General features: G+C 46.7%; 1 protein-coding gene across 4 annotated transcripts; it reads right to left on the bottom strand.

Annotated features, from left to right (window-relative positions):
• Window positions 1-1,598: 1,598 nt before the first annotated feature.
• On the bottom strand, window positions 1,599-25,025 carry LOC129859838 (probable ubiquitin carboxyl-terminal hydrolase FAF-X). Of its 4 annotated transcripts, none has more exons than XM_055930005.1 (42): window positions 24,773-25,025; window positions 21,464-21,715; window positions 20,672-20,927; window positions 20,448-20,560; window positions 20,140-20,358; window positions 19,895-20,010; window positions 19,572-19,823; window positions 19,048-19,186; window positions 18,653-18,805; window positions 18,125-18,436; window positions 17,807-17,943; window positions 17,448-17,672; window positions 17,177-17,290; window positions 16,765-16,993; window positions 16,253-16,560; window positions 15,868-16,108; window positions 15,539-15,688; window positions 15,337-15,457; window positions 15,040-15,170; window positions 14,652-14,930; window positions 14,297-14,422; window positions 14,028-14,186; window positions 13,733-13,899; window positions 13,345-13,453; window positions 12,987-13,133; window positions 12,701-12,847; window positions 12,366-12,573; window positions 11,897-12,117; window positions 11,441-11,637; window positions 11,119-11,292; window positions 10,069-10,210; window positions 9,760-9,963; window positions 9,142-9,573; window positions 8,724-8,992; window positions 8,355-8,580; window positions 4,974-5,103; window positions 4,704-4,889; window positions 4,269-4,489; window positions 3,943-4,188; window positions 3,555-3,776; window positions 3,348-3,449; window positions 1,599-3,264 (listed from the first exon to the last, which is right to left on the bottom strand). In XM_055930005.1, exons 2-42 carry the CDS (start codon window positions 21,554-21,556, stop codon window positions 3,112-3,114), a joined length of 7,776 nt encoding a protein of 2,591 aa, XP_055785980.1. In that variant the 5' UTR covers window positions 21,557-21,715; window positions 24,773-25,025; the 3' UTR covers window positions 1,599-3,111. The 4 variants fall into 4 exon arrangements, with proteins under 4 accessions (XP_055785980.1, XP_055785979.1, XP_055785982.1 ...); XM_055930004.1 differs by having other exon boundaries at window positions 1,599-3,267; window positions 24,773-25,024; XM_055930007.1 differs by having other exon boundaries at window positions 3,564-3,776; window positions 24,773-25,024.
• Window positions 25,026-25,374: the final 349 nt, after the last annotated feature.

Raw genomic sequence — 25,374 nt, 5'->3', positions numbered from 1 at the left:
GCTGCCTGAAGGCTACTGTACTGACACTCCTTGTTATGTGAATGCAGGGTCCCAAAATGTAGGTGTCCTGAAGTCTCTGCCAGAAGTTCTGGACTTTTATGGCACAGGAGGTAGTGTGCATGCTGAATGCATCGAAAACATTAAGGCCACTGGCTCGAGGTTTTCCTGGCTGCATTGGTTTTAGTCAGATAGGCCTGAACACTGGTGCTGATAATTCTACAGTCATGACTGACTGTGTCATATTAGGTAGAGATCGAGGAATGGATGACAGCTGTAAAGTCTCATTATATCAACACCACATCCCCTTTGCCCTTCTAACAGTCCTTGAGAGAATCTCAATTGCAATTCCTCGTCCCCATTGGAGGAGAAGGTCAGAGGGGAGGGACCTCTGGCTTTCTCGTCCAATTACTTTTGAGGAGGCGGTGAGGAGAAAGGAAGCGAGGTGTACGCAATTGAGATTCTCCCCTTGACATTCCTCCTGTGGGTGAGAATGAGCTAGAATAAACAGTGCCTGAGAGAATAGATGCCAGACATTGTTGCTTCAAAAGCAGATCTAGTATCAGTTTTCACCTACTGAAGGAGGATAGGGCTGGGGTAAAGTTGGCTGACTGTGGATCAGTGGCCGGAAGCCTACTGTGGCAGACCAGCTCATCCCTTCAGAGCGTCTGCTCAAAGTGGGGTTTATAAGCTGTGTTGTAAAGCTTGTCTGTTTGGTTCATTAGATTGACAAGTACAAGGTTAGAGGGGGCATAATAAATAATATAAAGTAATTTCCTCTCCCTTGACTCCTCCCCTTTATCCATGCCAAATCTAAAATAAATAAATAAATAAATATATATATATATATATATATATATATATATATATATATATGTAGGTTCCTCCTTGCATACAGGGCATAATAATTCAAATGACCATTTATTTGTCCTTTTCTTAAAGTATAGTTTTACAGTGTGGTGTGTTTGTAGAGTGCGCCAAGGCAAATGGGGGGGGGGGGGGGGGGGGTAAATAACTATCCATGCATGTGTCAAAAAAAAACACGAGAATTATTCAAACAAAATAAGAAGGCAGATCTGATCCTGAAATAACAGCTTACACTAAGAAAATGTCAAAATAAAACAACAAAAAACAAATCTGTAAGACCTTGCAGTCTAAAAAAATGATGGAAGAAGTGAGAGGAGAGATGACCTGTAGTGCTTTAGGGCAGGGCCTGGAAGGATGACATCAGTCCATACAGCATTCTAACCACACCCCCTCATTAGGTTAGAACCATCTACAGTCTTGTCCTCTCAGGAGGTTCCCAGGTTGCCCCTTTTTTCTCCCCAGTATGCTTTTTGTTTGGGGGACGGGGGGGACCGGTTCCCTCCTCACTTTGCTCTTTCACAGCTTGTCTGTATAGGCTACAGTTTTAGCAGACATTTTGTGTCTAATCCATTGCAGTTTCAACCCAGTCCCTTGGGGCAATGCCATTTACTGTTGGCAAATCCACTCAACGAGATATTGTTTCGTCACTGTCACATATGTCCTGATGATTTTTTTGTTGTTGCGTGCATTAGGTATTTACAATGTACCAGATGAAATATGAAACCACTACAATGTAAAGATTGCATTTTCCATGTATTCTTGGTAGCGGGCACACTGCTGTACAGACAAAAACAACAACTTCGAAGTGTGAATTGTAGCTCCAGAATTCAAAATCACACCATGGCCAAAACTATTGTTAGCAAAAACAGTTCAGGGCAGATGGAACTCAAAACCGTTGTGAACAAAGTATTTAAAAAAAAAAAAAAAAAAAAAGAATTGGACCAAAAAGTTCCTCTTCAATTACTTTCTACTTCCTTTCAAAATCAGCAAAAACAACATCTAGGACATTCAAATAAAATAGCCTACGATTCTTCATATCAAGGGCTTCTTTTTTTGCAGGGATTTTGCTAATTTCAGACAATTCTCCCAGTAAACAAAAAAGAAATTACAACAAACCACACATTCATGTTACCAACTGAAACACAGCCATCTACTTTCGTTGCAGATATAATCCTAAAAGAACAATCAGAAACGCTGGGCGAGTCAGTTAGCTTGTTTACCAGCAGTTACTGTAGATCTTGACCCTGCTTTAGAATGCTTCTTCTGTTATTCTCAACGGGCAGACATTTGTAAGACTGTAGCTGTGTTCAAGTAGGACAAAAAGTGGAAGGGAAAAAAGTAAGAAAACCAAGAAGCAGAGAGTTCTTCTCACTTCAAGTGAGCAGAGATTAAACAAGCCTTCACCCACCCTGCCATTGTCAACTGGTGCACACGGGGTGATACCGGTTTTAATTCTTTATTCAACATGTCCTCACTGCGAGAGGCGTTTGAAACCTACTATAGTATAGTGGTGGAACAGATGACTGCATCAACCAAGACCCGGTCAGCCAGTGACAGGCCAAACCTCACCTCCATGCATTGACTACAAAGCAGAGAAAACAATAGAAACGCTTATTCTTTTCCCCATTTGATTTGACTTTGGTCTTCCTTTTCAGTTTTGAAGTCACATACTAGGGGCCAATCCAGGACAGCCTTGCTGCATCATCGCTGTAGGTTGGGAGGGAGGTCGAGGGAAGGAAGGTTTTAACGATTCCAAAACATTAACATACTATGTACACCTTCCCGTCACCATTTTGTTTCACTTCCTGTACACACATTGCACACAGATCATTGTCTTTCATCTCAAAGTTTCTCAAAAACACTGTACACACAACCCTGCAGACAGGGATGTTTTTTTTCTCTGTCAGCGGTGACGTGTCTCTATGGGGCAGAGAGAAAGAGTAGGTCGAGACTCTTCCAACTCAAAGTTCTAGAAATCATAGAATTCCAATTCTACGATAGAAACAGAGACACTTGAAGAGCTTAATTGGCCCGATCCAGAGGGCAGGAGTCAAGGGTGACAAAGAAGACGCTGTTCCTCCTGGAGAGAAGAGAGCGCTGCGGCCTGGGTCTAGTCTTAAATCGACTGTTTGATCAACCGATCAATGAACTGGGTGTCTTGAAGGTATTGAGTGATATTAGTGTGCACAGAGATTTGGGGAGGTGAGTTGCAGGTTAAGGGGGTTTGGTTGCCCTCGTGTCATGTTGTTACTCTTTTGTCGTCTGGACAGCGGGCGGGGGCGCCACGGGCCCCACCTCCTCTGTGGTGCTCTCCCAGCTCTCCTGTGCTCTCTGTGGGGGCCGCTGGGGCGTGTTCATGTGCTGGGCAGCCGGACCCGTATAGGGCTGGGCGTGGTTGTTCTGCTGCAGAAAGACGTGTCAGCATTCAATATGAGCATTCTGTCAATTCTGGAGCAGTGCCATACAGTGTGTGTGTGTGTTACCTGCTGAAACTGCGTGGCAGGAGCAGGGTTATGGGGGTACAGCGCTGTGTCCTCGGGAGGGGAGGAGTCGTGATCTTCTGTTGCCTCCTGATCATCTGGCTCCTAAAAGAAATACAGACAATGGAATCAGCCAAGGAGAGCTCTGTTACATTACCCCACACACACATACTGACAAAACATGCAAACACCCATCCCACGTGCACACACCTTCCGTACCTCCTCGGGGCAAAGTTCGCAGGCCTTGGCCAGGGTCATGCGTGCGGAATGCGAGCGCTCCAGGAAGTACCCGTTGGAGGTCTCGTTGCTCTGGACGGGGGGAGACCAGTTGTTGTAGGTGTACTGGGGGTTCCCTGTGTAGGGCCTCCTCTCCAGCTCGTCCCCCAGCCACTCCACCGCCCACGTCCACTTACGCTTCAGGTCCCCGTTACTCTGGGAGCACAACAGAGAGAGAGACAGTTCTAATGTTAACACAGTTCTATTCCTGATATCCAGACACAAACATACGGTACATACTTGAAAACACCATTCTAAAATGACTGATCTGGTAGGCAGAGAGAGGTGACTACCATATCTTGTCTACTATTGTCATGTTTACCTGTAGTATCTGGTAGGCCACAGTACAGTTGCTGAACAGGGCCACCATGCACTTGATACACTGGTAGGCCCGTTTCTGGTAGTGGTTCTTAGAGCGCTGAATGGTGTCAAACAGGCCGTCCCTGTCGTCTGGTATACCCTTCAGCACGTTGTGGATCCTGTGGGTCTGCCAGGAGTCCTCTATCAGCAGTATCTGCAGCAGCAGGTCCAGGTAAGGCCTCAGCTCGTACGTGTAGGAGTACGCTACCTAGGGGTTGAGACAGGTAGACGGGTGAGGGAAACGAAAACGGTGTGCGTGAGTGAGAGTCATCAGTGTTAACTCCTTACCTGCCAGAGCAGCTCAGACAGCACGGTAGAGGAGAACTGGGGGTTTTCCCAGCAGCTGAAGCGCAGCAGCTTGACAGTCTCCTCAGAGTTGCTGCAGTCCTCGATGATCTTCTTCACGTAGCTGGTCCTAACGAAGAGGATCTCTGACACCAGCTGTTGCAGGGGCATGATGGGGGTGGTCAGGTTGGCGTCTCCGTACGGGTTGGCCAGGGCCGGGTTACCTAGAGGACAGTGAGATACATTTATATCTATTTGGACACTTCGCTTTATTCTAAGAACGCAAATAAGAGTAAAGAAACAGGAGAATGACAGACAATGAACCCGAGAGAGAGAATGCAACCATTAGAGAATGAATGAAACACAGAGAGAGAGAGAGAGAAAGGAGAGCAGAAGAGACAGCAACCACAAGGCGGTAACAGAGAGAGTGAAACATACCATTGATGGAGGACTGCATGCGTGTGGAGACATCACAGCAGCGCAGTAGCTGGGAGACCACAGCGTAGAGCTTGGTCAGTTCTGCATACTGGTACTTTATGGGAGGGCCAGGCCCCTCGTCTAGAGCCACCAGCATGAAGGTAGCAGGGACACTCAGCTTCAACAACTGGGTCTTCTCTGCCAGACCTGGGGAGAGAGGGAGAGAAACCATGTTTAATTCCAGCAAGAAACAAACCAATAGCGTTTCTCCTGCACACGCAGTCGTCTTACCCAGGTTGGCGTACATGACGAAGAGGTTGAAGAACTGCTGCAGGTGTCGGCCGTGCTCTGACACCTCTCTCCTAAGCAGGTTCAACACAGCCCTCAACAGGTGATCACTCAGACTCAGGTTATCACAGCCCTGATGCAGGAGGTCAAAGGTTACAGGTCATTTTTTAAATTTACCCATGCACCCCCCCCGTCGAACAAATATATACATATATATATTTTTTTTAATACAGCATTTCTGCTACATATATGTACATACATTTAGCATCCATGGGACTTTTATAGAAAGCAGTCACATAACAATACATTACCAACCATAAACTCTTTAATCCCACCTATCACCATTGACCACCCTTGTTTGGTTTCCATATGCCATATATTTTTTTATTGTGCTGTTTAACATAATTTTCTAACCTTTCTAAAACGTATAGTATCCACAGGTTGTGAGCTAAAGATGAAAACCTTTCCTACGAGTATTATACACTGCTCAAAAAAATAAAGAGAACACTTAAACAACACAATGTAACTCCAAGTCAATCACACTTCTGTGAAATCAAACTGTCCACTTAAAAAGCAACACTGATTGACAATAAATTTCACATGCTGTTGTGCAAATGGAATAGACAAAAGGTGGAAATTATAGGCAATTAGCAAGACACCCCCAAAAAAGGAGTGGTTCTGCAGGTGGTGACCACAGACCACTTCTCAGTTCCTATGCTTCCTGGCTGATGTTTTGGTCACTTTTGAATGCTGGCGGTGCTTTCACTCTAGTGGTAGCATGACACGGAGTCTACAACCCACACAAGTGGCTCAGGTAGTGCAGCTCATCCAGGATGGCACATCAATGCGAGCTGTGGCAAGAAGGTTTGCTGTGTCTGTCAGCGTAGTGTCCAGAGCATGGAGGCGCTACCAAGAGACAGGCCAGTACATCAGGAGACGTGGAGGAGGCCGTAGGAGGGTAACAACCCAGCAGCAGGACCGCTACCTCCGCCTTTGTGCAAGGAGGAGCAAGTGGAGCGCTGCCAGAGCCCTGCAAAATGACCTCCAGCAGGCCACAAATGTGCATGTGTCTGCTCAAACGGTCAGAAACAGACTCCATGAGGATGGTATGAGGACCCGACGTCCACAGGTGGGGGTTGTGCTTACAGCCCAACACCGTGCAGGACGTTTGGCATTTGCCAGAGAACACCAAGATTGGCAAATTCGCCACTGGCGCCCTGTGCTCTTCACAGATGAAAGCAGGTTCACACTGAGCACATGTGACAGACGTGACAGAGTCTGGAGACGCCGTGGAGAACGTTCTGCAGCCTGCAACATCCTCCAGCATGACAGGTTTGGCGGTGGGTCAGTCATGGTGTGGGGTGGCATTTCTTTGAGGGGCCGCACAGCCCTCCATGTGCTCGCCAGAGGTAGCCTGACTGCCATTAGGTACCGAGATGAGATCCTCAGACCCCTTGTGAGACCATATGCTGGTGCAGTTGGCCCTGGGTTCCTCCTAATTCAAGACAATGCTAGACCTCATGTGGCTGGAGTGTGTCAGTAGTTCCTGCAAGAGGAAGGCATTGATGCTATGGACTGGCCCGCCCGTTCCCCAGACCTGAATCCAATTGAGCACATCTGGGACATCATGTCTCACTCCATCCACCAACGCCACGTTGCACCACAGACTGTCCAGGAGTTGGCGGATGCTTTAGTCCAGGTCTGGGAGGAGATCCCCCAGGAGACCATCCGCCACCTCATCAGGAGCATGCCCAGGCGTTGTAGGGAGGTCATACAGGCACGTGGAGGCCACACACACTACTGAGCCTCATTTTGACTTGTTTTAAGGACATTACATCAAAGTTGGATCAGCCTGTAGTGTGGTTTTCCACTTTAATTTTGAGTGTGACTCCAAATCCAGACCTCCCCAAATTTGATTTCCATTGATAATTTGTGTGTGATTTTGTTGTCAGCACATTCAACTACGTAAAGAAAAAAGTATTTAATAAGAATATTTCATTCATTCGGATCTAGGATGTGTTATTTTAGTGTTCCCTTTATTTTTTTGAGCAGTGTATTATTTAGTGACTACAGCTTTCCAAATTGCCCAATCCTGCTATTTGTAAGGTTAATTTTAATTGCACGTTATGATTTTTTTAACCATTCCTTGAACCTGTGACCAGAAACAAGCTACATTGTGGCAATACCAGAATAAATGATCTATTGATTCTGTCTCTTCTCAGCAAAGTCTACAGAGCTGAGATTGTTGTGTGCCCCATATATATAGCATTCTGTTGGTGGCAAGAATTGTATATAATTTAAATTGAAAAACAATAAGTGTTGAATCAAGTGTCGTTTTTTTACCATGGAATCGGTACATCGAAAATCTCTTTCCATTTATTTACATCCTGTATGGCACAGCTGTCAACATTTTTGTCCTCAAATGAAACTGGTATATTTGTCTATTTATGCCAGTTCCTTTCAGTCAATTTCTATCTTTAATATATGGCAGACATACAAGTTCCCTACGTTCTCCCTTTTCCACTTGCCTCCTCCATTTTTGTGGTAGTGCAGTTGGTTGTAAACTTGGATTGAGCAGATATTGCCATATATTTTCGATAGCTGCATATGTGACATAACTCTTCCGTTTCTAATCATAATATCATTCATAAATATAATACTATTTTTAAACATTTTTTCCATAAAAATGTTTTTTTTAAATAATCAGTATATTTGAGTTTAACCATAACATTTGTTCTAACTTTTCTGGGGGATAAAACTGAAATTGTAACCAGCTTTGTATGGCTTGTTTAACAAAGGGCAATACTTTAAACAAAATTTCATTTTCAATTAATCAAAAACGAGAATTTGTCATCTGTATAAACGCCGAAAGTCAATTTTTTAACAAAGGATGAGCCTTAATCTACTGGAGAACCATTTTGAGTTTAAGTAGAACTTATACATAAGTGAAGCTTTTAGTGAGCGGTTTAAAGCGTTAATATTTAATCATTTTAGCCCCCCAAAGTGATATTCATGATATAAATAGGTATGTTTAATTTTGTCTGGCTTAGCATTCCAAATAAAATGAAATATTTTTTGCTCATATGATTTTTAAAAACGAGTCGTCTGGAAAAGGCAGTGCCATTAGTAAGTAAGTAAGTAAACTGTGATAGGACCAAAGAGTTAATCAATGTGATTTTTCCATAAATAGACAAGTATTTACCTCTACATGGTTGCAGAATCTTATCTATTTTTGCTAACTTTCTATTGAAATTGATTGTGGTAAGTTCATTCATATTTTTTGAGTTGTGAATACCAAGTATGGTCATTAGTATTACATCACACCCACACACCTTCTCTACTCTTTCCCTCCATCTCTCACTCCCCCCTTTTCTCCCTCCGTACCTGTGTGGACCCCTCAGGGGAGCTGGCGGGGGCGGGGCATGGCCCGTCCACCAGGGAGAAGTGTGCGATGAAGACGATGAGTTTGGCGAAGGCTCCCCGGACCTCGGCACTGGGACACTCCAGCAGGTACTCAGAGAATCGCGTGGGGTACGCAAACAGAACGTTGTTGGCAAACCAGCAGCGGACGTTCTTACTGTGGCGTAGCAGGATGCACAGGGCGTCATACCTGAGAGAGGGAGAGAAGGTGGGGGAGGGAGGAGAGTAGACAGAAAGAGGGAAAAGAAAGAGAGACGAGGGAAAGAGAGTTACAAGGCTGTCTTGCAATATAAAGAAAGCACACTTTCTCCCTCTCACAGACAACCCACTCACCAGTCACCGGCAGGCCCCCGGACTACTTTCTTAGTGTGAAACCCGGTGCTGAAGAGGAACCTAGCTGCTAGCTGGATGCTGATCATGGCTATCTCCTCTGCCTCGGGCAGCAGGTGGTCCTGACCCGGGGGAGGGTTGAGGTAGACACTGTTGCAGGTCAGCAGCTTCTTGACGAACTGGAAGTACTCCAAGCTGTACTGCATGCGGCTGTGCATGAACTGGACATTCTGCTTCCTCACACTGCATTCAATGGCCCCCGGCATCGTCACCTGGGAGAGGAGGGGGAATTCATTAGTACGGTTATGAGCATTACATCATTATACACACAAACAGACTCATTCACACCCACAGGTTCTCGCCTCTGCACTTTGTCACAAACAAATACAGACTATCACACACAGACAGTCCTGATCCCCACCTGTCGTGGTGTAGTGGGAGACACAGTCAGCTCTGAGATGCACCTGGCCAGCTCTCCGTCTGCCTCCACTGCTGCGTCCATCCTCTCATAGAACAGGATGTAGGCGTTCCACCATCTCTTCTGCCTCCTGTAGGACATCTTCTTCATCATGTGGTCAAACACCTCTCCCATGTACTCCCCCCCGAAGCACTGGCTCTTCATCTCCTCGTCGTCGTCCATCTTGCACTCCGTCACGTCGCCGTCGTCAAACTTGTACCAGCGCTCCTTCTGCCCGCTGTCGGCGCTACCGCCGGTGCCGCCGTCTCGCTGGCTGATATAGGAGTAGTAGTGGCCGCCGCTGGCCTGGCCCGAATGCACCAGCACCCCCACCAGGCGGTACTTAGAACTGCAGCCTGGTGGGTCAGGTTCCGATGGTTCGTTCTGCATGATCATCTGAGAGGGAAAGAAGGAGGGAGGAGTGACTGACTAGAGACAATGTTTGGACTAATGATGAGTTTTCTTGCCAATGATGCTTCTGTTTACTCTTTTGGGGTTCAGGCCATGGTTTCTGTTTAGAACTTTGGGAAACATTTATAGAGCTCTAATACACAAATCAAATTTGATATAAAAGTAATCTACCTGGCTCTCCGGGTTGCCGTCGTCTCCCTCCAGCTTGGCCACCCCGGCTACAGTGTAGGGCTCCATGTCCAGCTCCCTGGGGAACTCAAAGTAGTCGTTGAACTTGATGGCACACTCCCTCTCCCAGTCATAGTCAAACCTCTTTAGCTGGATGGCCAGCACTGGAGGAAGCTTCTTTATCAGCAGACGCTTCACTGTGTCCACCTGTAGTGGATAAAACAGAACAATAAGAAATGTCATCCTAAAGTATGAAAACAAAGGACTGAGTACTCAACAGGAATGATGGAGGACAGGAGAAGAGTGAGGTACCTTCTTGTTACACTTCTCACAGTGGTATGCGTTGGCTCCCTCCAGCAGGTCTCCTTTGACGTACTGCTCCATAGAGTCCAGCAGGTTCTGGTGGTTCCTGATGTCCACGTTCAACGTGGTGAATGACTCCTCACACTCATACCTGGGAACAAGATGGTGGAACAGTTTCACTTATTATGTTTCATGCCTGTGATAACTGAGAACTATGTGGTGCCATTTTGTGTCACTAACCACGTTTCCATCCACATTTCTGAGAGTAGTCATACCGTATATACACACACTTTTAAAAAAAACATTTTTGATCACGACAGCTAGTTCCAGTACAATTTTATAAATGGCGACAGACAATTTGTTCGTTCAACATGGTGGGATCTTTGTTACAAATGTATTATGCGAGAAATGGCGGTGGAAACTCTTTTATGCGCAAACAGTTGCATAATAATCATCATATGGAAGTAAACTTGGAGTCATGCGATGACACGGTGTGGGGTCCTCCCACTACGGTTCAGGAAACCATGCAGTTTATTAGGCTACAGACTAAAGGTGATGAGCTTGACGCTCCTTTCCAATAAATATCATGGGTCTTATTCTGGTGACCAGATGATAAATGCTTGACTGCCATTTTACAAATAAAAAAATGTCTCTCGCTTCTCCATAATAATGTCATCATGTAGACTAGCCGACCCACACTGACTCAGAGCTGTTAGCTAGAGCACACATATCAAGACCAGAGTAGGCACATTGTCTATTTAACACAACAGTTTTTGTAACAAAACTATTGGTCTAGTGGAAAATCCAATGGAAACACATTGCACTTCAGATTTTTATTCGATACACGAGAAGTTATGCGAAAAAGTACATTTTGTGTGCACTACGCCATCACGCACAGATTTTTTCCAAAACAAGTCCTTTGGTGGAAATGCCACACAGGTGTGAAAAAGCACATTTTCTTTATGCAGGTTTTAGAATATTCTCATAATAAAAATATGGAGGATGAGTAGTCATTCATTTGGTGCCACCAGTGTTAGTAAGTGGATGAAAATCACTCACCTGTGTGGACAGTCACGGCAGATTTTCTGGTCGGCAAAGGAGCCTCCCAGCACCTTGCTGAGCATGGAGGCGTGGCCCATGGCCTTCAGAGCCTCATCCAGACTGTCCACTAAAGAGTTGAAGAACTCCAGGGCATCGTGCTGCTCTCGCAGATTCACCGGCTCACCCCATAACCTACAGGAGAGAGAACGATAGAGATAGCTCTCAGTCTTCCAAGACCGTTTGTGTGAAATTGGTTTCAAAATAAACAGCTTGTAATCTGTATACCACTACATTCCTTGACATTTCATTGTTTTACCTCAGCCTGCTATCGTTAGCTCACCTGAACTGTTTCCAGAAGCCTCGGGGTACGTAGTACTGCAGTCGGGAGGAGGCCAGGTGACCAAAGATGACCTGTAGGTGGCGTAGCACCCCGATGTTGTACTCCTTCCTGTCCTCCGACTTACTCAGCGAGGGCTTGTCGTCAAACTGGTGTTGGTAGGTGAACACCTCGTCCCGCGCCGTTCCGTCTGCATTAGTCTGAGGAAGGAAAGTAACAATACACCGGATGGATTATTTAAGTTCAAATTGTACATCTTGGTTCTTCTACACAACATCCGTAAACACTCGGTAATATGAACTTCAGAGGGATTTCATTTCCCTAGTCCCTTAGCTCTATACCAAGTGGTGGGGCTGCCATAAAAAGCATCTCAGATTGTAGCTTTAAGCGAGTCATTTTGCAATTATTCAATCTGAAGAGTGAATACAGTTTCGATTGATTCCCAGTCAGCCCGGTCACCTCGCTCTCCTGCTTCTCGTCCCCGGACAGTTCATCGTCCACGTCGGTGCCGGTGCCCTCCACGGCCAGGACGCCGTTACGGATGGGCGGGATCATGTAGAGCTGCTGGATGACCGAGTTCATGTAGCATGTGGCCCCCGCGTTCTTCAGCCCCACAAAGCCTTTGGTGGGCCGCGGGCCCACTGGGGGCAGGTATTCCCACTCTGTCAGAGCCTCACAACCTGAGAGACAGGGAGAGAGAGTTGTTCAACGTTTATCCATTCCACATATATGATCAACACACCAATGACTATCAGAAAAACATTTATAATTCATTGGGGAGAGGTACAATTTACCAGTATAGATAGAGGAATATGTGAAATAAATAATAATTAGGAATTTCAGATTAAGTGACTATGTAGTACATATCTATGAGTGTATAGTTGGTGTACCTAGGTAGTACATATCTATGAGTGTATAGTTGGTGTACCTAGGTAGTACATGTCAGTGAGTGTATCAACAATCTCCTTGAGGTTCCGGACACAGCCGACCGGCAGAGCCACCAGCAACTCGAAGCCGGCATTGATGGAGGCGGGGCTGCTACAGACAGGGATAGCCTGCTCCGTAGGGAACTCCCCACTCTTCACGTACTGCAGGTACACGTTAGATGCCGGGAAGATGAAGTCATCTATCAACTCCTGGAGAAAAAATGGGGTGAATTAGCAGAATGGACAAAGCATCATCCTATGGTGGCTTGTCCTGTGACTATATTGAGTGGACTATTTGGCAACCATATTGGATTTCATAAACAACACAATGACCCACCTTTATGAGGTTGTTCCCACCCTTCTCACAGCCAATGTAGTACTTCTTCTCTGGTGTCTGGAAGGCCAGCAGCTCCTTGGTGACCCCCAGGTGACCTTCTAGAATGGTCTCCTCCACCCCCGTCTCTCCTGTCAGCTTCACCTCATCCTAATGGTAAAAACACCAAACTGCCATTTAGCGGTAATATTTCTGAGAGATATGAAAGCCCATCTTAGGTCTTCTCTAAACGACACCATATTAAACTTCATTTAATTTTCTAACAATGAAAATACTTCTTGTCCAATACCCTGATCTTCTTGAGCCAGTCAATCTCGTTGTTGAGCAGCGCCTCAGCGTTGGGCAGGTTGATGTTGCTGTTGTAGGCGTAGTTCAGCAGGTGCCTCAGCAGCGTAAAGTAGTCCCCTGCGTGCTTCGCCCTCTCCTTCGCCGTGCTCTGGAGGAGCGAGGAAGGACACGGGTTACAACAACAAGGGGTCCCAATGGAGTGGGGTGAAGAGTTTCAGTGTGTTACATTTCCTCCTCTAATGATGAAGGCTGGGATTGAGAGATGGTAAGCTGATCCGAGGTCTGGCCTTAAGGGCAACTTCTACCCAGAGGCCGAAGAATGACTATTGTGTCAGTAGGGGAGATGGAAGGATACTCACCCCTAAGACGGTGAAGAGGAGGGTGATGAAGAAGAGGAGGGGTCTGTGTCCCATACAGCACCTAGTGGCCATGAGGAAGAACTGCTCCTGAGCCATCTGACGAACTGACCTGGAGACAGACAGGAAGATGACAACAGGTTCATTTCACTGTCAAAAGGTGCTTTTAACATGGTCTGATGACAGTTTCATATTGGCTTGTTTTTGTGAGATTAAGTTCGAACACCAAGGGGCGGTTTTCCCGACACAGATTAATCCTAGTCCTATACTAAACTCAATGGAGAATCCATTGAAAATGCTTTTCAGTCCAGGATTAGTCTGTGTCCAGGAAATGCCCTGAATGAACGGATCCACAACACAGACATAGATTAAAAGCCAGATGCAGACATACTTGCTGTGGCAGTGCAGTAGCAGGTCTATGATGTAAGTCTGCCAGGCCTTCTCCTTACTGAGTGTGTCCAGAGCGGTGGGCAGCAGGGCAAAACACAGGGTCATGATCTCCAGCGCCTCACAGCACACCATCTCATCCTCCCCGTCCGGCTCCTTACCCGCATTCGTCTGTAGAGGTGAACACACACCGCTGTGAGTTTATAGAAGACACAGAAACTCCATACAAACCCCTAGAAGTCTGCAATACACACCTTAAGAACCAAGCACACACCATCTCAGTTTAGAAAGGGTTTTACCTTCTCATAGATCTGACTGATCTCTTCATTAGAGCTGAAGACCAGCTGTACCGTGCCACAGCCTGAAGCCCACACAATCTTCTGCACCGCCCGGATCACACAGAGGTCTGGGATGTACTTGGATGCTTGGAAGAAGTTCTGGGAGTTCGGGGGCAGTGACTGCCAAAAAAAGTGAGCAGACGTTTACGGTCTTACTCTTTTAGACTAGCCGTTGTTACCCGTTTGAACGCATGTGTAAGCACTCGTCTCAATAGATAACGCCGTCTCACCTCGTCAGAGATCTGTTGGGCCAGTCGTATGGCCACGTTGCGGAGCATGCACTCAGAGGCGGGGTTGGGGATATTCTGTAGAGCACTCTGGAGGACCAGAGCCTGGTCGTGGGTCGCCTGGTTGATCTGGAGAGGAACAAAAACAAAAGACAGTGGATTAAGAACACCAGCCATATTCAAGCTCATTCAACTACACAGTGAAGGTACGTTGAGGTGATCATGGTCTGTCCATTCGGGGTCTGGTAACAAGGGTCCTGCTACCCTCACTGTTCTGCACTCATCTAAGCTGTAGTAATACAAGGTTTTCCCCGTATTTACAGAGGTAATATAACGGCAATACAAAAGCGTTATTTACCGGTGACGCGGGGCTGGTCCCCTCCACTACGGGCTGGCAGGCCTCGGCCACAGCTTTGACGTGTCCGAACCCCACGGCGGTCAGCAGTAGCTTGGCGATCTTCAGGGCATTGAGGTACGCCCCCCGTCGCGTCTCCATGTCGGCCGACGGCAGGAAGTTGTTCCTGGTGAGCATGCTCAGTACGAGCGGGAGGCCGCCGCTCTTCAGGAAGTTGTACTGGAAGTCGCTGGCGTCCTCGCCGAGGGTGCCGCTGGCCGGCATCAGCAACGCATACACCACCTGTGGAATCAATCCAATCAATGAAACGTGGCAGGAGGATGTGAAGAGGGTAAGGGGTAATGAATCGATCACGTAAACCACCACATACACAGTGGTGTGTGTAACCAACCTCAGTGAGGTAGAGGACTTGTGAGGGCGAGGGGCCAAAGAAGCGGGAGTCCAGTGTGGGGCTCAGGCTGTTCTCTCCCAGCTTGGCATGATCCAGACAGATAGCGCGCAGGTTCTCCACGGTACCGTTGTCTACACACAGCTCAACCAGAACATTAGTAAGTCAGGACAAATCATTTCCAACCACAGTAAGAGAGAGAGACGCAGAGGAAGGATGAGAGATGCTGTTTCGGAGCCACAGAAGGACAGCAAGCCATAATGAGAAAGAATGAGAGCGTGAGCGAGAAAGACAGTGTACCTGGAGGCATAAGCTTCATGAGGAGCCTGGCTCCGTCTCGTAGCAGAGGCATGTTGAGGGTACAGCCCAGGTCTGCGACCTGCCACAGGAACGAGATGTAGCGCAGGTGGAGAGACATGATCTACAGAGAGGAAGACGTTACTCAGGAGAAGACGACACATTTGACATTTGTCAGATGAGGAAAGGTGTGTGTGTGACTTACCACTCCAGGCAGGCAGCCCTCCACCTCTGGGTTGGGCCCTTCGCTGAAGTGGTTGCCGTGGTTACTGGGCGAGCCAGTGGAGGAGTCTGAGGAGCTGTCAGGACTGGAGGGCACGGTGGCACTCACCTGGGTCAGCTTGGCTGTGATCAACTACACACACACAATATACCGATTTGAACCAAACGCTAACAGATACACTGTGCTTTCATCATCTAATCCTAGTGGATTAGTGATTCCAGGACGGAGTCAAATTGTATTTAAACACATCGGAACTAAGCCCCAATTGAAAACCAGAGCAAGGGCCATTGATTACGAAATGACTAGCTCACTGCTTTGTCCTTGAGGTTCAGCTGTCCAATCAGCTTCCTGTCATCCGCCGGGTCGACGACCTCCCCGCCAATGAAGAGCTCTATCTTGGTGTGCGTGGCGTTGGCCTTGATGCGTGTGAGGATGCCGCGGCGCACCGAGCCGATGGTGTCATTGGTGTGAGACCAGATGTCCATGTCATCCACCTGACGACCCTGGTTAGGGAAACGCACAATCAACGTGATGTGCTTCCCCCGGAACGCCCTGAGCGAGAGAAAGGGGAGAAAGAAAGAGAGGGATTGGTCAGTCAAAATATTGGCGCTGAGACTCTGACAAACTAAGTTAGACCTCGCTTTCACAAGTGTGTGTTGGTGTGAGTCCGTGTGTGTGTGAGAGCCTCTCTCCTACCTGGACATAGGCAGTATGGACCTCTCCTCGTGGTAGTCGCTGTCACACTCGTTGATGTACTCCTTGAGGACGGTGAGCACGCGAACCATGCGGATGGCCTCCTGCCGGGCACAGTTGATGCTGTCCTTGTCCCCGTCCAGGACACACAGCGTGTCGTATGACGCCTTCAGACGGTCAAAACACAACTGGATGAAGTCCTCGTGGATCTCCACCTGGTTGACCTGCAGCTTGGGCCCCAGGTTGGTGTAGATCTCCTTCAGCAGGTCGATGGCTCGGCTGGCGATGTCATCAGTACCCTGGATCACCACCTGGTAGAACAATGCAAAGCTGTTTTGTGCACTCTCCCCCTCCAGGGTTAATCCAGGAACCAGATTGTTGTCTACAAAAGCTTAAAACTCCTCTTATCGCTGTTATAACTCGAATGCCTCCCAAGGTAGTCCAGTCCTATGAGCTCCAGGTTTTACAGTATGTTCAGAAAGCTTTATAACATTTATAAGCTTTTTAACACTCACCCTCCACAGGTAGTCCAGTCCTATGAGTTCCAGGTCATCCATCATGTAGGCCCTGCGTTTGGCCACTAGTTTGCCCTCGCGGCAGTTGACGGCCTTGAAGAACCGCTCGAAGCACTTCATGCCGTTCTCCGTGAGCAGGGACGGGTCCAGCTGCAGAACATTGTTCTCAAAGAAGTCCTTGTTGATGTCCGGGTCCAGGTCTGGCTCATCTCCCATTAGCTTAGAGTACCTAGAGTTGGAAAAGACAGTATAAAGGCTCATACTTGCTTATAACAAATGATAAAGTATGATCCCAGCAGGCTTTAAGTGAAGTGCTACCAATAACATTTTAGTTGAACTAACCTGGAATAATTCAAAAGGGAAATCATATTTAATATACATCAAAGACTGGTCTAAACAAATGTGTACGTACCATTTGAAGCACGCCTCCCGGTCACACAGGAAGACGGCGCTCTCAGCCAGACACCTCCAGATCTGCTTGGCCTGAGGAGCACATAGCCACAACTGTCCGTCCTTCAACAGGAACCTGGAGAACAAGATGGTTCAAAGCAATTAGACACTAACAGAGGACTCAGAATGACCACTTTCATTCCCACAGACTGAGAAATGCCTCGCCGCCCAGAAAAGCAGTCAAGAGTCATTGTTTTCATCCTGAGATGCCTGGAGGCAGCTGCCTGCCTTACCTCAGGAAGTTGAGCCTCTCCTGGACCTCCTGAACATGACTGTAGCGACTGCCCACTCTGACCGTCTGAGGGTCAAAGTCTGCGTGTTCAGCTTTGGAGAACGGTCTCATGGTCTCCATGTAGGCAGACAAGTTCTCAGCCACCAGAGTGACCAGGGCATGGTTGTGCTGCAGCTGGTTGATCAGGTCATGACGATAGAACACATGAGGACTCCTCTGGGTCTGACTGTATGGGGAAGGGAGAGGAAAGGGAAGGAGAGAAATGTAATATTTCATCACAAGCTTTGACTCAATGGGAAAAAGAGATGAGACGAGAGAGAAAGGGAGAGAGACAGGGAGGTGGAGAGGGTCTTTTTTTACCTGAGGTTCTGAGGAGCTTCCCCAAACAGGCTGCAGATCTCTCTGATCTGCTTCAGGGCAGGTATGACCCACTTGTCGTTGGTGCGCAGCTCCTCGATGAAGCGGTCTATCCACTGGATCTTCTGGGTGTCTCTGTCCTGTTGGAACACATAGAAGCACAGAGCAGGGTCCTAGTCATTAGGGACCATCGTAGCAAAACATTTTGCAACAGAAAACAAGAAATTCTCATTTGACAAGTTCAGGTAGAACGTCCCAGTTTCAGTCTGTTTTCTTCCATTTGGTGCCTAATGAATACAAACCCAGTAGCAGTAGTTTTACCTGAGAGCAGCTGTAGTCCAGTATCTTGATGTGTGCAGTGAGGGCCTGGTCCATGATGTCCACGGGGACGTCGTCACTGTGAGCCAGGTTCCACAGCAGGTTGAGCACCTTGTGGGCCATCACTCCATCCTTATCGTCCTCCGCCAGACGACGGATCAGCTCCAGCAGCTTCTCACGCTGCTTCTTACTCGCATTCGTCCAACTCTCCTTGAAGCAATCAAAGAGATGGTCGAGCTGCTCTGGAGAGAAGTCCCAGGCCAGTTTGGCCAGAAGGTCATGGACATTCTTCACTATGGCTTCATGCTTACCAGCCTGACATAGAAACAGACACAGAAGACACTTAGGCATGGTTCTAAAAACAACCCCTTCCTTTTTATAAAGGAAAAGGTCTCTCTTGCAAAATATATATTTTTCACAAATGAGAATAAACTGTATAGGTTCAATGAATAGGAAGTATATTAAAATTCAAGATGGAGCCATCCCCATATTGCTTAGACCCATTTTCCCATGACACGTTTAACTCAGTACCTGCGCTGCCCAGATGTTGTCCAGGTCCTGCATGGTGAGGGCTTTCTCCTTGATGACGAAGCGGAGTATCTTCTCTAGTTTCTCTACGTACTGAGGCTGGTGGAGGCTGTCCCTCAGCACGATGGAGAGGATGTGGTTCTGCTGGATCCACTCCTGAGAGAAAGGGAGAGAAAGACAAACGTCAGGCATAGCAGATATAAATGAGAACTTGTCCTCAACTTGCCTAACTGGCTAAATAAAGGTGAAATAAATACAAATAAATTAGCATTCCTGTGGAGAAATTCCATGTCCAATTCCACTGACGGGAATTGACTATTAAACTCTGATGAGCAATTTAAAAGCTCTATACAAATCCAGTCCATTATCATTCATAAGGAGTAACTGTGGTGACTCACCGCCATGCGTTCTGCCGTCAGCCACTCCTCCTCCTCGGGGTTGCCATGCCGATGCGTGTAGTAGGACACGCTGGAGATGACCTTGTTGACCTCATTCAGAGCGTTCATCTTGCCGTTGAATGAGGAAATCTGCAATAACCTGGGGACCAATCAACAAATTAAAAGCATAACCATCTTATGGAAAAGGAAAATTCCACCCAAAAGCTATCTTTTGGTATTTGTTTCATTAGTCCATTGTTGACCGTCCCAAAATGTTTTGCATGTCAGAAAAATACCAGCTGTATTTTGAAAGTTATACATCTTGAAAAATGTTTTGCATGTCAGCAATCAAGTTTGGGATTATGTCAACAATGGACTAATGAAAGAAATATCAAAACATCGTTTTTGGGTGGAGTTTTCCCTTAATAATAAAACAGCAGCTGACTGGCCAAAATACTCGTCATAAGAGGTGCTCAAACCCCAATGTGACAGTTTTAATTCTATACAATAACAACCTAAAAAGACAACAGTTGAAGGAATCTCACCTAAGGATCATTTTCAACCTAAATATCTCCAAGTTCTTGACGGTCTCTTCCTGACCGGGCACCCTGGAGGCCAGGTTCTTCAGGGACTTGATGATCATGGACAGGGCATCGTTCTTGGCCTCGTTCTTGGCCTCCTTCTTCAGCTCCTCGTCCGTCAGGTTCTCCAGGAACTGAGGAACCATCTCGATCACTGGCAGGAAGTACTTCTTCACTGTGTGCAAGGTCAGGAACTCATAGCACTGGCCGAACGGCCTGGAGGGAAGACATACACGGGTTAAGACACGCACACGTCCCTTACATTGGTCCATCTGAATTTAACATACTTGATGAGGGCAGCGATGATCTGTACGTTGAGTGCCTGTCCGCTCATGAAGCGGTCGTGAAGAGTCTGAAATCCATTCAGTGTGCCAAACTTATTAATCAGGTCCACCAACCAGCCCTGAGAGGGAGAGATGGAGAGAGAACAATGAATGGCTAATCAATGACGACAGATTTACTCATGTTGAAAACTTGGATATACTGTATCAAGCGAGGAATCCTGAGTGAGCGAGGGTGAGTTGGGGCCTACCTTGGGTGAGCGAGGGTCGGGTGGGCGGGCGAAGAGCTCGTCATCGGCCAGCGTGGCCCCGGCGGGGATGGTCTCAGAGGGCCGCGTGCCGTTGTAGATGTGGAACTTGCAGTGGGGGTTGGTGGCTGTGGCCAGTAGCTCCAGTAAGGGGAACCAATCCTGAGGAAGCTTGGTCACACACAGCTCCACCAGCCGGTGTGTGTTGGTGATGATACACCTCTGTGGAGGGAAGGACAATAAGCTGTAGTTCAAACAGGAAGTGCTAGTGTGCGCACGCACGCACGCACATATACACACGAGGCCCTTACATGGATCTCAAACTTCCACCCGCTGACAGCCTCGTCTGTGAGGATCTTAGTGAAGGAGATGGTCAGGCCGTCCCTGAAAAACCTCTGGCACGCCTCACACTTCACATCAAGCCCTGCAGAAAGAGGCAACGATTAAAGGCAGAAAACAAAGAGAGATCAATAGAAGACAAATTAAAAAGATGTTGTCCTATACGGATGTATATTGTATACGATGATAGACACACCTTTTTTACATAAGTCTATAGCAGCTTCAAGTAGAACTTCTAATTCCCCCTTTGGCAGGACTGGGACTACCCATCGGGGCCTGTTGATCATGTCATCCAGCTTGGCCAGGTCAGTGTGAGGGAAGGCAGGCTCCTCCTCCTCCAGAGCAGGGGCAGAGTCTCCTTGGCCCTGCTCCTCCTCCGCCGCCGGTGGGCTAACAGGCGACGGCTCCGTGGACGACGGGTTGGGGGACACAGTCTGCAACGAGGACACCGTCTGCAACGCGCACACACATTAATACCAAGCATACTACAGACGCTGATTAAAAGAGATGAACGCTAGTCGGGAACACACACACAGTGAGGAAGGTAGGTAATTAGCCTTGGAACTTCACAGGAAGCACAAAGTCAAACAAACACAATTCATAGAGCATGAGGGACTAAATTAATTTAAAAAAAAACAGATTATAAATAAAGCTTATTCAATTATGTGACAGTAATTAGACTTACATCAGTGATCCTGTCCACAGCTCAGAAACACTTTTAAATGACAAAGAGCTTCTCTCATTGGAGAGCAGCCAGCTGTGGCCTCAACATGACTCATGCCGTTTCATTCTAAAGATGAACTCCTACTACTGTCCTATGCTCCTCATTGGGCGATGGGCCTAAGTCAGTAAGTACTAAAGCATATGGCAGATCGCTCCATATTAGTCAGTCAACTTCACGCAGACATACAGTTGATATGCGGGTAACCTTGTTCACTGATAATTGGGAAACTATCCACAGATAGACACACGTCACCGCCACACTCACCTGTGTGGGTGGGGGCTGGCTCTGAGAATCAGCGGGTGCCTGGCCCTGGCTATCATTGCCCCCCACGGGGGAGCCACGGGTGGTGACCGTCATGATCGACACGGGGCAGATCTTGGCAGTCTTGTCCGCTTTAGGAGGCCCTGGCCTGGGGGGGAATCACTGCCTGGGTAGGGAAGGAGAACCAGAGGCCGGCTGAGAGGGAACGCTCCGGCTGCTGAGGCTCAGGGAGGGTTGCAGAGACCATCGCAGAACCTGTGGGACAGAGACAGGGGGAGAGAGATTGAGAATGGAATGGTTGATGCCCCATTTTTCCCATGCATTTGGGACTGAGGCATGTGCAATTCAGCTAATCTGTGTACAATCTAGTGAACGTCACATGGTCAACTTCAGACCACTGTTGAGGTGTAAAAATAGCTGAGAAACAACACAGGTGCATCCAAAGGCCATGATTCCACAGTATGTTTGCAAGACAGGAGTCTTCAACTAAGCAAGACCAATTCAAATGGCTCTCGCTCTGCCACTATCTGGGTATAGACATTAAAATGCTAATACGCATGCTTGACAACGGGGTGGAATTATTACACAGACACACTCTAGCCCCAATACCGACAGACAGAACCCCCCCCCCCCCATCACCTCTCCTATTTCCAGTTTAGCTGTGCTGTCTATCAACCATACGCCACACTGGCCTATTAATAGTAATTGCCCAAAATTATTCATAATATCATATTGGATTGAAATCAGGCCATCTATGCTTGGCTGTCAGTGCCACTGACAAAGTTGCGGTAGTCCAACAACGTGTCCCAGTACTGTAACAGTGTTTCCCAACTCCAGTCCTCCATTAGCCACAACAACACACATTTTTGTTGGAGCCCCAGACAAGCACACCTGATTCAACTTGTCAACTAATCATCAAGCCCTCAATGAGTGGAATCAGGGTTTTTTGTCCAGGCCTATAAGAAAAATGTGTGATGTTAGGGGGTACTGGAGGACTGGAGTTGGGAAACACTGAACTATAAGTCTGTGTAGAATATTGACCTTACACAACAGCAGAGTGACAAAGCAAAACATCTTAAATCAGTATGAGTCAGGATGGAAGAGATAGCCTAACAACAGGTTTAGGGCCTGAGGCTCCTTCAATCCACTCAAGTGCCTATGAGGTAACATTAAGACTAGGGTTTCTGGGTAGGAAAGGTCTGTGTGTCTAGTTGTGAGACACTGGAAGTCTTGAGACACATTAAGACAGTCTCCAGCTGAGTTACGATCCTCTGGGCTCAGTTTACAGGTTTATTATTGGCCGTCTTCAGTTTCCCGTCTTCAGATGTATCCGCTTCCATCTAATGGAAGAGGTTAGTATTAGGGAAGGGGAATCTGATCCTAGATCTGTGGTTTGGGCCGACTTCTACCTCAAGCATCATCAGGCAAGCCGGCAGGAGTCGGCTACAGCTGACAGCTACAGTGTGAATGGAAGTTAACAAGCCAATAGTAATCACTGACCCAAGGAGCAAGAACGGTTGAGGAACCAATCAGATGAAAAGAAACCTTGAGTCTTGAGAAAGCATCTGACCGGGCCATAAACCAGGGTTTCCCCAACCCTCTCCTCAGCACCCCATGACGTTCCACATTTGTGTTCTAACCATAAACTGGCACACCTGATTTAATTAGTCAAGGCTTGATGATTAGTTGAATAACTGAATCAGTGGTGCAAGTTTAGGATTAAAACTTAAATGTGAAAACTTCTGGGGGGGTTGAGAAACACTGGTTTTCAGCTTGCTGAAAATATAGTAATTACAGCTGGCACAGCTGCCATGGTAGTGTGTATACACAGCTAGTATGCTACAAGTATTCAGGTCATCATGGTCAAGGCTTAGTTTTGCTGACTTGAGTAAAACTTGAAGTGAGCATAGCTAGGTCAAAACTGAGGAAACGCAAACCTTTCAGGTGGAATGAAGTCATTTGTATCCAGAAATGCACAAAGTAAGCATATTACCAGGCCTAAAAATCGGAAAAAATGACTTATATTGACAATGCCTTGCTTGCAAATAACTCAAATCTAATCTTTGTCAATAGATCCAATGCCAGCCTCCACCTTGGCTAGTCTCAAAAACCGACACTAGGCAGAGGCAACTAGGGTCGGGTTGTCAAGACTACCCTTGGCTACACCTTCAGTTTCCGTTTTGGAGACAGTTTGATGCAGACAGACATGTCAAGACATTTGGACATTTCTTGTGACAGCCGTTGGTTTACAAGGAGCTTGGCACAAAGGAAAACATTATGTAACGACAAATGACAAGGTTGCTTGCATGATGTGTGTGAATAAAAATGTACTTGGTCCTAGGCTTACTAATCATTCTTGTCACGATCCGCTATCCTCACCAGAACATCTTTCTGTGAGGACACGTCATTGAGTAACATTGTGCAGCTAACTAGTTAAATCAAGTTATTTGGGGAAAGGAGTATAAGGAAAACTTGATTTAGTTACAGCAAACAACTCGATCTGAAAATAAGTGTCACTGTCACATTGTATGATGTATTCTAGATATGAGAGACCGCTAACGAGCTAGCAACTATCTAACTACACTTGCTAGATTGCGTAGCATTAGCCAAATATTTCAAACAATGCGAAAATAACCAGCCTGCAAACACTGCCTGGAACACGGTTAATTGATGTGAAAAATAACTTAATGCAACAGGAGTCTGGACGATAACTAATGCATAACGTTAGACAAGGCCCGTAACGTTAGCTAGCTAGATACTGACAAGCATTGCAAGGGCCTTCTCCTTATTCAACATCGGTAGTAGCGCTAACGTGCTAGCTAGTTAACGTTAGCTAATGGCGCTGCCGTCGCCAGGGCCACAACAATCAACAGTCTGTATGCATTGATAGGTTGTTGATCAAACACCAGCCCATATCTGTCAACACCACTAGTCCAAGAAGTTAGCCAACATCTTGTCTGGTTGAGACTGACCTTGAACTAGTTAGTGGAAACCGTTATATTTCAAAATCCAAACAATTAACAGGTTGGTATGGTAAACGTCAGCCATTTTGCCACAGACAAAAATAATAGCTAACTTAACTAGCCAACGTTACATACAGAAACAAACCGGCATTTCAGCATTCATTCTGTCGATGTCAGGCACCTTGCTTGCTATTACTCTCTCTTTATCCAATGAAAAGCATATGTGTAACGTTACACCTTGTAGCTAGACAGCTATAACGTTTCATTGTTAATGATTACTCAGATATGTCGTTATCTAGCTATACTAGCCAGTTAGCACCATTGTTGCTAGCTACCCAATGTTACTTACCCCAAAATTTGATGCAACTTCCTTGAGTTGACTTGTCCTGTCTATGAATCTTTCTATTCTGGGTTTCGCTAAGTGTCAACGTGTGTTACATAATATTTTCATGCATGCATCCAGATCTGCTAATATGATCTCTCTTCCTTGCTTATTTTTTTGTCTGCACTTGGGTGTTTTTCCTGCGTCACCATCAACCCCCCTCTACTGTAGTCTAGCACAGTTTTCCCAGCCAGTCCGTGGTAAGTGCAGCTGACGGAGGCCGTGTTCGAGAGGATCAAAACCGTCATGTATCATGGGTAAATTGTGACTTACTGACTGATCTACAAATAATAATGAGCAGTTATTTACAATGCAAAGTTCTTTGTAGATCAGTCAGTCGGTCGTCGCCTGCACTGTCAGCGCCAATGTCGAACAAGCCCATTAAGGTAACGTTTTACAATTAAAGTGATAGTTCACTTCACATTTAGTTTGTCAAAAAGGTTCCTTCAGAAAGTATCCACACTCCTTGACTTTTCCCAAATTTTGTTGTGTTACAGCTTGAATTTAAAATGTATTAAATTGAGATTTTGTGTCACTGGCATACACACAATACCCAATAATGTCCACGT

Source organism: Salvelinus fontinalis, chromosome 7 (genome assembly GCF_029448725.1).
Source record: "Salvelinus fontinalis isolate EN_2023a chromosome 7, ASM2944872v1, whole genome shotgun sequence".
NCBI lineage: Eukaryota > Metazoa > Chordata > Actinopteri > Salmoniformes > Salmonidae > Salvelinus > Salvelinus fontinalis.
This window is presented reverse-complemented; position numbering and strand designations above follow the sequence as displayed.